The 11,762-nt window shown below is 34.8% G+C and overlaps 1 protein-coding gene across 2 annotated transcripts; it reads right to left on the minus strand.

Annotated features, from left to right (window-relative positions):
- Window positions 1-933: 933 nt before the first annotated feature.
- On the minus strand, window positions 934-11,527 carry LOC130805895 (lysM domain receptor-like kinase 3). 2 transcript variants are annotated; one of them, XM_057670728.1, is made up of 11 exons: window positions 10,706-11,520; window positions 8,697-8,774; window positions 7,638-7,946; window positions 6,738-6,883; window positions 6,527-6,616; window positions 6,309-6,414; window positions 5,865-6,016; window positions 5,690-5,787; window positions 5,152-5,296; window positions 4,943-5,050; window positions 934-1,946 (listed from the first exon to the last, which is right to left on the minus strand). In XM_057670728.1, the coding sequence occupies exons 1-11, from the start codon at window positions 11,313-11,315 to the stop codon at window positions 1,782-1,784; spliced, it is 2,007 nt and encodes a 668-aa protein (XP_057526711.1). In that variant the 5' UTR covers window positions 11,316-11,520; the 3' UTR covers window positions 934-1,781. The 2 variants fall into 2 exon arrangements, with proteins under 2 accessions (XP_057526711.1, XP_057526712.1); XM_057670729.1 differs by having other exon boundaries at window positions 935-1,946; window positions 7,638-7,943; window positions 10,706-11,527.
- Between the last annotated feature and the right edge of the window lie 235 nt (window positions 11,528-11,762).

The raw sequence follows: 11,762 nt of genomic DNA on the forward strand, positions 1-11,762 counted from the left end.
GCGATCCTTGGAATGGTCCTACAGTTGTTCCAGATCCCTCAATGAAGCGTGCAAAGGGTCGTCCGCGATCAACTCGTATACGGAACGAAATGGATGCACCGTTGACGCGTCCTCGTAACTCGTGTACCTTTTGTGGATGTAGTGGTCATGATAAGAAAACATGCCCTCGAAGGTCAACAAAATATGTTTTTTTTTAAAATTTTGTAACAACATGTTGAATCTGATAATATTTAAATGATTTTTATAACACTTATGTATGTTTCAGCGATCATGGCGATGCCGGGCCCAGTAGCGGAGGTTGACGAGTTTACACCATCTCATCGACCGGTGTGCAAAACAAAAGGGGTCGGGGGTTGTAGTTTAACAAGCTTTGTATATTCTTATACGACTTGAACTTCTTGTATGAGTTTCCATAATTGTAATATATCTTTGCATTAGTTTCATAATTATTTTTTTCAAAACAAGCCGGTTCGTAATTGATTATTATGGAATAGATGGTATTGAACTAGTTTAATGAATGTTGCGTTCACTATTTTAAAATGAAAGAAAAAAAAATTAAGGCAAAGAAAAAAAAAAATCAAGTCACAAGCAAACCGCCACATGAAGTGGCGGTTTACCTGGACCAAACCGCCACTTCAGATGGCGTTTTTGTGGTTAAGGCAAACCGCCACTTCAGATGGCGGTTTTATCTGAAAAAAAAAAATTAAATTTTCCTCGTGGACGGTATTGTGGGAAATACTTTCCCAAATAATGCAAAGTGGGAATTATTTTTTTTTAAGCCATATTTTGGGAATAGACTCAATAAAAACACATCTTTTTCTATAGAATTTGTACTTAAAAGACTTTTTTTTTCACAAAAGTCTCATTTCCTTCCTCAAATCTCATACACAAATTTCTGTGGAAGACGGTCTCTTTGAGAGACCATCTCTAATTGGCCTAACTCATTATATATTTTTTAATATATTGTAAGTAAACATTAAAAATGATATAAGTAGACATTTAAAATATTAAAAATAAACATTAAAGATACGATAAGTAAGCATTAAGGATAATGTAAGTAAGCATTAAAAATACGATAAATAGGTATTAATCTTTAATGGGCTAGACTTAAGATACGTTTTAAAAAAAAACAGTCTCTCAAGTGACTAGCTGGGCCTTATATGCCAAACATCCCTAAGTGTACATTCGGGATCAGTTAGGTTGTACTAGAGCAAGCGTTGATGCCTCATTTGAGACATGAAGATAAAGGTTAGAGATACGTAAAAAAAGATGTATTCACTCTAAAAAAAACTAACATAATAACATTCAACCTACCAAATCCACATATACACTGCTAGATACATCATCTTCCTCTTTAAATTTGCTATATTACGCTTACAAAAACCCTCAATAAGCATAACATATAGTGATTAGTGCATAGGTTCTTCTTGATACAAACATAGGCTTAGTTGGATACATGTCATACAATGCCCAGAGCAACATTTTTGTATATACAACTAAAACATACCCAACTGAAACCTTGCTCAGTTCCATCCGAATCGTCCGGATCGAAGTTTCTATTACATCTGGTGTCTAATGAATTGAAGATATTAACATCTTTGGGACGATACTAGAATTAAATGAATAAAAAGAGGCGACGACGGGCTATCGCTATAATAACTCTTTGAAACTGTACACATGAATACAACCAAAATTAAGAAGCAAGAACCAGCAGAATATAAAAACTGTTTTTGATATCTTAGGATATGGAATGCAGTGATGAACACGTTAGTCCCTTTCTTCTATCGACCTTGGACAAGCCCGCTGAATACCTGGCTGTTCCCGGCAAGAGTTGCTTCCCATTCAACAGAAGAAAGAAGGATCTGTGAAAGAGATATCACGGCTTGCTTCATGTCTGGTCGTAAGATGGGATCGTCATCCACACATTGTTTTGCTAACATGGCCACCTAAAGAAGGAAGATAGAGGATTTAGTTGTTTGATTAACTTTTGAAATATCTTAGAAGTTTTAGGATTATAAATTGAAATGCTATCTGCCCGTAAAAGGATCACAAATTACATGTTACATTTTACGATCTTATGTTCTGATTGAACATGATTCGGGCAGTGTAGAACAGTAAAAGTGCACACAATGGCTATGTTAGACTGTGCTCAGCACAGCCAACCTAGCAAGTATGAAGTGAGTTTTTAGACCGGTTCCTTTAGGTTTGGTTAACACAGGACGAGTTAGACGGCTTCCCAACTCATTCAATGGATAATTTCCTATGGATGATCTAGTTCAAGTAACAATCAATTAACAAGCGATTTGAAACTGTAGGAATAAAGGTGAGGAGTATTTTTTGGAGAAGAAAGAAAAAAGGTAGGATGCTTAAGTTATCAGAGGAGCAGGGAAAACGTAACACATCTTTCCCATTGGGAACAGGGAACATAGTGTAAAAAGCAATAATGGTCGCGATCACCGTAACTGAACGATGATCTAGTAACGAGAGTGATGCGGTAATCATAACGCCTAAATATTGGTTGAATCATAAGATATCCCTTTATACGGCCCAAAATACACCTTTACAACGTGAGAAATATAGGTTCGTTTGTTTTGAAAAGCTTTACAACGCAGCCGATGTGATGCGGCCTTGTTTTTACACTATGGTTGAGAGCTTTGCTGTAGGAACGTAGATATTTTATATTTTAAATTATTCTGATTTAGTTTCCTTAAGTTTAATATTCCGTAATATTTCGTTTTCTTATTTTAGTCCTTATTACTTGTATAAATAGAGGTAGTACCTCTCATTATTAATTAATACAAACCAAGTATTCAAAACTCAAATCAACCTTTATTTCCACATTATTATTTGTGTTCATAGTATCAGAACCGTAAGATTTTCCTGGACGGAAAAACTCTATCGGTATTTTATCATTGATCATAATCGACTAAAATTAATCCAAACAAAAACCAAATCAAAACAAAAAAACAATCAAACCAAAACAAAACAAAACAAACCAAAAAAAAATGATTTCAATGGCACAAGCGGAACAAATGTTCTTCCTCTTCCAAAAATTTAACCAAAAAATCAATACAGGACCAACAGTATCGAAAAAACAGAACTACCAAAATTACATCAAGTGGTGTAAAGAAATGAAGACCGAAATTAGTGATCGGGGGAGGCTCAAGCATATCACTATGGTCCCACCGACCACCACAAACGAATGGGAGCAAAATGATTGTATTGTGATGTCATGGATCATCGAAAATATTGACAGAGACCTTACATATTGCTTTCTTGACTACACTAACACCGCTCACGAACTATGGACAAGAATTCAATTCATTCTCGGACCAATTTCGCTACCTCCCGTAAATGAACCCATTTAGCGTGAGGTCGTGAGGGGGAGAAATAGAGACAAGGAAGAAGAGTCAAAAGAAAACCAAGGAAAGCACTCTACAACCGCCCACAGCCCACCAACAATGGAAGAACGCCACCAACACTCAAATAAATCGAACCGGTAGAAGACCAAATTCAACCAAGCACTTTCCACCCAATGAATGGCCAACGCCTAAAATTCTCCAACAAAAAATTGAGACAAGCCCCTTATGTGGAAAATGTGGTCAACATCTATAAGAGTTTAAATGTTTCTTTCTCTATACATATACTCAATTCAAATATTGAAGGGAATGAGAAAAAACAAATCAAACTGAAGAGAAAAATAAGGTTGAGAGTAATTGGAGCTAGAGTTTACTTTCCAAAATCAATCCTACCCATTTCCCTTGACCCACGCAAATCCCATGACCCAAAAAAATCAATCCTACCAATTTCCCTCACGAAAATCCCCTTTACCCATTTACCTTACAAAAATCCCTTACAAAACAAAGAAAAAAGAAAAATCTTACCCCACCCATAAAACCTAAACCCAAAACTCAATTAAGACCACACCCCAAAATTCAAATCTTTGACCCAAATAACAAAATAAACCAACCCAATTTATTTGTTGACCTTTTATCTAAATCCGAAAAATTGAAAATTAATTATGGAAAATTTGCAGAAGAGATAATCATAATTTCCTTTGTAAAATTAAAAGATCAACGAGCGGATTTTCTATAAAGGCGATTGGATTCGAAGACTTGAAAATTATTGTGCAAGTTCGGTTTCGGTGATCCCGAGAACCTAACTTGAGAGGGAGTGTAGGAAAGTAGAATATTTTATTTTTATATTTTATATTATTCTGATTTAGTTTCCTTAAGTTTAATATTCCATAATATTTCGTTTTCTTATTTTAGTCCTTATTACTTGTATAAATAGAGGCAGTACCTCTTATTATTAATTAATACAAACCAAGTATTCAAAACCCAAATTTACCTCTCATTATTAATACAAACCAAGTATTCAAAACCCAAATCAACATTTATTTCCGCATAATGATTTTCTTCATTTGCAACCTCTCCTTAAAAAATTCATTTTCTTTCTTCCTCCACTTAAAGCTTCGATCATTGGGTTGTGAGTTTTATGTCAAAAACTTGCAGTAGCATTCATTATATCTCGAAGCAGACTTCATAAATATCACGAGACGCCTAAGGGGGGACAAGTATTGCTAAAAAAAGGTTTCATCCCGCCTTAAATGATGTTATGGTTTCTTTAGTATAGATCTATATCAATATTTGAAATCTTGCTTTTGTTTTATTATTATCCAGTTATTGTAATCTAAGATCTGCATAATCTTTGTTTTATAAGTCATTGTTTTTATTGTCTAGATTTATTTTGTTCTCCAACAATCTCTACACACTAGTACTGGGACAAATTTCAACACTTTCACTATTCTTGAATCAAATCATTGCAGGCTTAAAGAGGGTCTTTTACTACATATGTCTTGTGTCTTAAATGTCCCACGCGTTCATTCAACTATGTACTTGATTTAACCTTCAGTTAGAGAAAGTTAGCTCAAGTATCTTACCTTATATACACAGTCATGTGGATACAAATCCATCAGATTTGGATCAATGTAGTCCCTAAAATTTGGCATACTCGTTGAATCAGGCACATGCCTCAGTACGGCCAACATCTGCATTTGAATGCCATTTAGAGATACTCAGTTCACACGGTATGGCGGGCCTAAAAAAATTGGTTTCTTCTTTGATTTCTTAATGAACAAAGAATACTTACAATGGAAACAAGTGAACGCCGCTCTGGACCTTTTGGCATGCCTTCGGTTCTTATAACAGCCTCCTTTCCAGATATTAATTCGAAAAGAACCACACCAAAAGCATATACATCGCTTTTGGTTGTAGCAAGACCATTACTCAAGTACCTACCCATTATAAAGATCAGCACAACATAAATACTATTACGGCCCGTTTGGTTGATGGTACTAATTGATGGTAATAGGAATGATTTGTAAAGTACAATTTTCATAATATGTATCATGTCATTACCATGGCAATGAAGTTTGATCATAAAAAAAATTTATGTTCACAATTTTTCATTACCACCTAATACCACATGTTTAAGTGATAATGTATTGGAATGAATTTTATGAGGAAAATGAGCTTGTTGAAGGAGAATAAGTATAGTCATTAAATTTATTAAGAGATATTCTTACAAAAATTACACTAAAATTTATTACCATTCCCACCATTTAGTACTGGTAACCAAACAGGCCGTATGAACAATATACAACAAGAAGACTGATAGGTGAACTCACTCGGGAGCTAAATAACCGTATGTTCCAACAACTCGCGTTGCCGAAGCTTCTCCATCGCCTGTTGTACCAACAAGTTTTGACAAGCCAAAGTCTGAAATCTGGATGTAAAGGAAAAAAGAGTGAATCAGATACTTAGAGCCTCACATTCATTAGCTTGAAGAGATGAGATTATAACCTTTGCCCTAAAGGATCCATCAAGCAAGATATTGCTTGATTTAATATCTCGATGAACATAATGAGCTTTTGTGTGTTCATGAATGTATTCCAACCCTCTTGCAGCATCAAGAGCGATCTGAACCCTCATGATCCATGAAAGAGATGTATGTCCTGCATGCAGCCGTAAGCGACATTGATCAACATGTTTTTGTTATCTTGACTAACCCATCAGATCAGACAAAATCAGTGTAACATAATTCGTTTTTTGAATACGCGATTCACTAAATGACCGTAAAATAGCCAAAACCGACTATAATTCACTTTTGATTTGCGATTAGCAAGGAAATTGGTGAATTATGTGATAGTGGACAAAGTGGTCACTAGATTAATCTAAAGAAAAAAAGAAAATACAAAATGCAATATGCAGACCGTAATTTGTTGAATCTAATGGTAATCAAATCACCTTTGTTATGGGAATCATGTAAATGGTTCTTCAATGAGCCTTTTTGAGCATATTCGTAAATGACAAAGAGTTCATCATCAGTGGCTGTGTAGCCGAGCAGCTCCACCTAATAGAAGGGAAAACTAGTACGCCATTATATAATTCTCAAACGACACTAAATGGATATTGTAAATTGTTCAGTAAGAAAATGATAGAATATTCAACACATAGACACTAACCAAATTTGTATGATGAACTTTACTCAGGATTTTCATCTCAGCCATGAATTCTTTACTTTTTGTTGCGGTCATTCTTTTGATGGCTACTTCCTTTCAAGAATCATGCAAAATATGTCATCAAACTTGTCGTGAGCAATTTTAAAAAGTTTAGCGTTCGTAATACATGAGCTTGATCATGACCCAAATAGTATTTCATTGTTCAATAATTTACCTGGTCTCGGAGCTGACCATAATACACTGAACCATAAGTTCCGTGACCAAGAAGATTTGACTCTGAGAACCCTTCTGTTGCAGCAAGGATATCTTCATAGGTGAATATGGCCGGTTTCTCCACTTCAAAAGCATCATTACCAATGGCTGAACCAAAACGAAGAATATTAAGTTGGATGTACATGAAAATGCTACAGAAAAGTCTAATCTTAACAGAAATAGATTAAAAATCAATGTCTTAGTATGTGTAAATGACTTCTAAGAACATACGAAAATCCTAAACATGGTGGTGTGTACACAGCCATAAACGCTTATTATCGTTAGAAAACGTTGCTCTACTCTTTCCACAAATACAACAACAATATTCATTTTATTCATTATTTCATGCTCGAAAAAAATGGGTCTACTAACTATCATGCTCAGTTCATGTATAATTCCAAGCCAAGAAATAAACAATACCCATGAAAAAAACTGCAGATGTTGTCAAGATTGCGGTAACGATTGGGACGCCACGAACATGGCACCTCGCACGTTTACGGCTCGTTTCTTGGACATTGCAAAGTGAATTGTTACTTGAAAAAAATCATTTTATCATAGTGATTCTGGTTTTTAAAACATCTATTTGATTTCAATCGTATAATAGACCTTTTAGAACTTAATACATATTAAAAAATGATTATAATGGGTAATATCTAATATGTTAGAATAACAGCTTAATAATGGATGTTACTCCATGATTTTAAATCACAGGTTACGTAATGGGAATTTGCGGAGCAGCAAGCTCAAAATCTGCGTAACGGAACAACCTCATTTTTATTTAATTACAATACCAGCATTCTCTTACAACTTACAAGACAACAGTGGGGTTATCAAATATTAACATATGCAAAGAGAAAAATACCTTTAGGGACGTTTGCTGGATGATGTTGGTTGTTCTCTTCAACAGCACTTTGCTTCCACTCATCAGAGCTACTGCAGAACCTTCCAGAAGCACAACAAAAACTAGTGTTTCGCAGAATCTGAAACTTATGTGCATTTCTTCCACTATGATCTTTGGCATTGCCTTCTTGCCCATCCCCGGAGCACAACGATTGTCTCAGCACAATGAATAATAAGAGTGCAAGTACGACAACTACAGCTATTCCGACCGCCAGGCCACCTACTATCCATCCATAAGGCACGTGCCTCTTGTGATTTGTGCTGATTTCTGCTACAGGAGTATTACATAACTAATAAAATTTCCATCACAAGATACATATCAGAAAATAAAATTTCTTTAATGGGAATCAAACTCAAAAGTGAATAGAAATCCTGGGAAACCTTGAAGAAAAAGCATATATCCTAAGAATTTCGTAAAGTGATTGTGACATACAACAATACAAATTCAGATGGTAGAAAATCGGAATGAATGGAGAAGAAGAATCCATTTGGACGACCATTTCAAATGATATATTGTTTCATGTACCATATCCCGATCTTTTGAAATTAAGGCTCTTGGCAATGTTGTTGTAAGAAAAATTTAAGGAGAGATTACTTGAACATAATGAAATTGAAGAAAAGAAGAGATGATCGAATGAAACTGAAGATATTGCCTTTGTGTATATACTTGAACTGAACTTTTATAGATGATGATCAAACGACCAGATCGAGAAAAGAAAAGAAGAGATGTCTTAAAACTTAGCGCCCCACTAAGAGATAGAGCTAATATGAATGCGTGAATTTAGCTCTAACCTAGGATTCATGCATTATTTCGTTTTCAAATCATGCAAAACCAAAGACATGAAGTTAAGCTCAGAATCAAACTACAACATTATTTTTAGAACTAGTAATATCATTCTAATGAATCAAAACATAGTTTACCCATGACGAATTTTTATTACTTTCAATAGCTCTACAAAAATAATCTTTAAAACACTTATCTTATGTCAACATCGAAAATCAGTGAAAATCTAAAACATACCAGTGATATTGTTAATTGAAGGAGCAGGCTCTGGAGCTGGAGGAATACTTACTTCTACCGGATATGGATCACCAGGAACTGGGAAAAACATAGTCATATAGATCATTAGTGAATAACCAAGTTGCAATTTCTGTAATGCACACACTAAATTTTATTGATATTGGCAACCATTTGCATAATATGCTTTCTAAGGTTCATGACAGAGTATATCTCACCAGTTCAACCAAAAACTTAAATTGATCTACAGTTCAAACCAGACCAGTACATCTACTCAGAAATCAGAATAACGGTATCAGCTATCAATATGCTTAACCAAAAACTTGTCAAACATGTGATAACATGGAATTATCTTTTGTTGGCCTAGAGATGTCAGCATCTCCCAGCTTGATATCCTTGATTGATAAGCAGTGGGTCTCACCCTAACCGACAGAAAATTCACCAAGTAATACTTATTTCTATAAGTTGCAGCAAAATGCTTCAGAATCTCTAATTCACTCATAACAGACCATTGACTAAGGGGGTGTTTGGCAATTGGTTGTTGGCTGTCAGCTTTTTTAGTTGGCTTGTTTAACCAACCGGAAATGTTGGCTGTTTTTTAGGCTTTTAAGCTAGTTGGAAAAGTCAGTTGTATAGAGATATTTGGTAAATTTAGGTATTTGTTGTTGGCTGTTTATTAGAGAAAAAGTGGGTCAATAAGACAAAAGCCAACGAAAAAAAGCTAACTGTAGTAGTTTTTTATTTTGGCTTAAAAGCCAGCTTTTCAGCTGGCTTAAATGCCATTTATCAAACACTTTTTTGGTTGTTTGACCAACTAACAAGCCAAAAACAAAAAGCTAAGCAAAAAGTCATTTACCAAACACCCCTCTGCTTGGCCATTTTTACTCGGCAAAAAGTAGTATGATAACCCATCATCCAAGAACCAGGATCAAGTGAATGAATTGTATATGATAGAATTAGTGTGTAGTTCAAATCTTGGCTCCTAGTTTTTTTTTGTTTGGATGATACCCTCGGCTCTCTCTGACTCACAACTCAATTTCCACCACTATATATATTATATATTATATCTAAAATATCCAAGATACTAGAGTGGCAAGATTGACCGCAATTTCTGCACAATAACTAGTCCATCACAAATAATTTGTTTTTTAAGCTACAAAAACTATAAGGAGAGCTACCTGCTGCAAAAATCTACCACAAATTACCCATAAAATGTTGCCTTTCCTTTTTTAGTAACTCCCTACAATGATAAAGTAACACAAAAGAATCTCACAGAAAGCAAATTTTCCTTCCTTACTTCTGTAGGACTCAAAACTGAATATCTTATTCACTATGTCCAGGGTGCTGCCACAGACTCTACACTACAAAACTTCCTTTTCTTTATCAAAAGCGCAGATACTCTCCTTTTGTCTTTCATGTCCAAATCATTCTTTCACTATGACAGCCTCAACTTATTATTTAACAATCTTAATCCCCATAAAACGATATTCCATTACCTAGAGGTGTCCAAAACACACCTTGTAATCAAACCCGATTTGACCCGACTTCAAAAATGATTTACAATTACATACAACACAATATAGACACAAAATCTGATTTTAAACCGATCCGAAACACCTAACCCAAATCAACCCTGATAACCCAAATGAACACCTCTACCATTACCCAAACGAACACCTCTACCATTACCCAAACGGCGGACACAATGTAAGCAATCTTACTCTTATTGTTGATAACAAAGACGTTATTTCCGATCAAGCCAAGTAGAAAACATCATCTATAACTTAACATAACTGCCCATGATTTTGAGCCATTTTGATAGAGTCTAAACAACGCTATCAAAGCCTTAATCTCAACAACACAAAAGTATATAGTCATTTACATGAACCAAAACAAATTAACATGAAACTGTAGCTGAATTAAAAAATTCAATAATCAAATTAAACCGCATACATCAAAACATTAACAAAAAGCAAAAGAAATGTGTATAATAGTGAGAAAAATAGACTAACCTGAATTCAAGGGTATATAGTATAGTCCCCCAACAGTAATATTTTCAGGATCAGCAATCCCATTAACTTGTTCAATACTATCCATACTAACCCCAAATCTACTAGCCAAAGAAGCAATAGTATCTTCATCTCTCATCACATAACTCATCAAATAATTCCATAATCCACTTGAACACCCACAAAACAGCCTCACAGAAACCACTTCTCCAATCCTTGCTGTTCTACTGTTATTAGAAACAGGCAAAAAGGCCAAACCTTGATAGGAATCCCTCACCAAATCATACACAAACCCACTTCCATTTCTAACAGTAAAAGTGGTTGTTGTTAAATAATTTCTCAATCTAGGGTCACAAGAACAGTTTTTTCTCACAAAGATGAAATCTTTATTGGTGTTTTCTACATTTATATCCTTGGGTAAGACATCAAACATGCTTTGGATCAAGGGTAAAGTCATATTTGAGGTGGGTTTTAAAGCTAAGAATGATGTGCAGAGTCTTCCTGCATCAGAACAGTTCATGGGTTGTGTTGATTTTGCTCTTGGAAGTGAAGAAAGGGAATGAAGTAAGAGAAAGAAAAAGAATATTGAATTAAAATCTGAAATTTTCATCATTGTTATTTACCTGAATTAATTTCTTTGTGATCTAAAATGATGTTGGGGATTTTTTTTAGGGATTAGAATGAAAAAGAAGGGAAGATTGGGGGATTTGAAGGAAGCAGGAAGAAGGGAAAGAGTGAGAGGAGCAAAGAGCATAGTACTAGAATTGTTGTTTTTGGTGGTTTGTTGCCTTGTAGTAGTGAGTAAGAATGAGCTGTATTTCTGATTACAGGGGTCAATGCAAAAGAATCTGTCTAATTTGGGATTAAACAGTAAAGATACAGTATTTTATGATTCTAACAAGGGAGGGAGTGGAGTAATTTTCAAGGTTTAAGGTTGTTTTCCAAACAGTATTGACTAGTTTGACTAGTTTAAAATATTAATTAATTTGCTAATAATAAAAACAAATATATTTGGTGTTTTTACGCATAATAGGTAAAAATCAATTATCATTATTGGTTA

This window comes from Amaranthus tricolor, chromosome 2 (genome assembly GCF_026212465.1).
Source record: "Amaranthus tricolor cultivar Red isolate AtriRed21 chromosome 2, ASM2621246v1, whole genome shotgun sequence".
NCBI lineage: Eukaryota > Viridiplantae > Streptophyta > Magnoliopsida > Caryophyllales > Amaranthaceae > Amaranthus > Amaranthus tricolor.

Bases quoted from the DNA above. Each gene is read 5' to 3' on its own strand.
- LOC130805895 (XM_057670728.1), bottom strand. From the start codon at position 11,315: ATGATGAAAATTTCAGATTTTAATTCAATATTCTTTTTCTTTCTCTTA. The intron at 6,617-6,737 runs GTAAATTATTGA...GATTCTTGAAAG, and splicing joins ATGGTCAGCTCCGAGACCAG to GAAGTAGCCATCAAAAGAAT. The intron at 5,051-5,151 runs GTAAGTATTCTT...ATTCAAATGCAG, and splicing joins GGCGTTCACTTGTTTCCATT to ATGTTGGCCGTACTGAGGCA.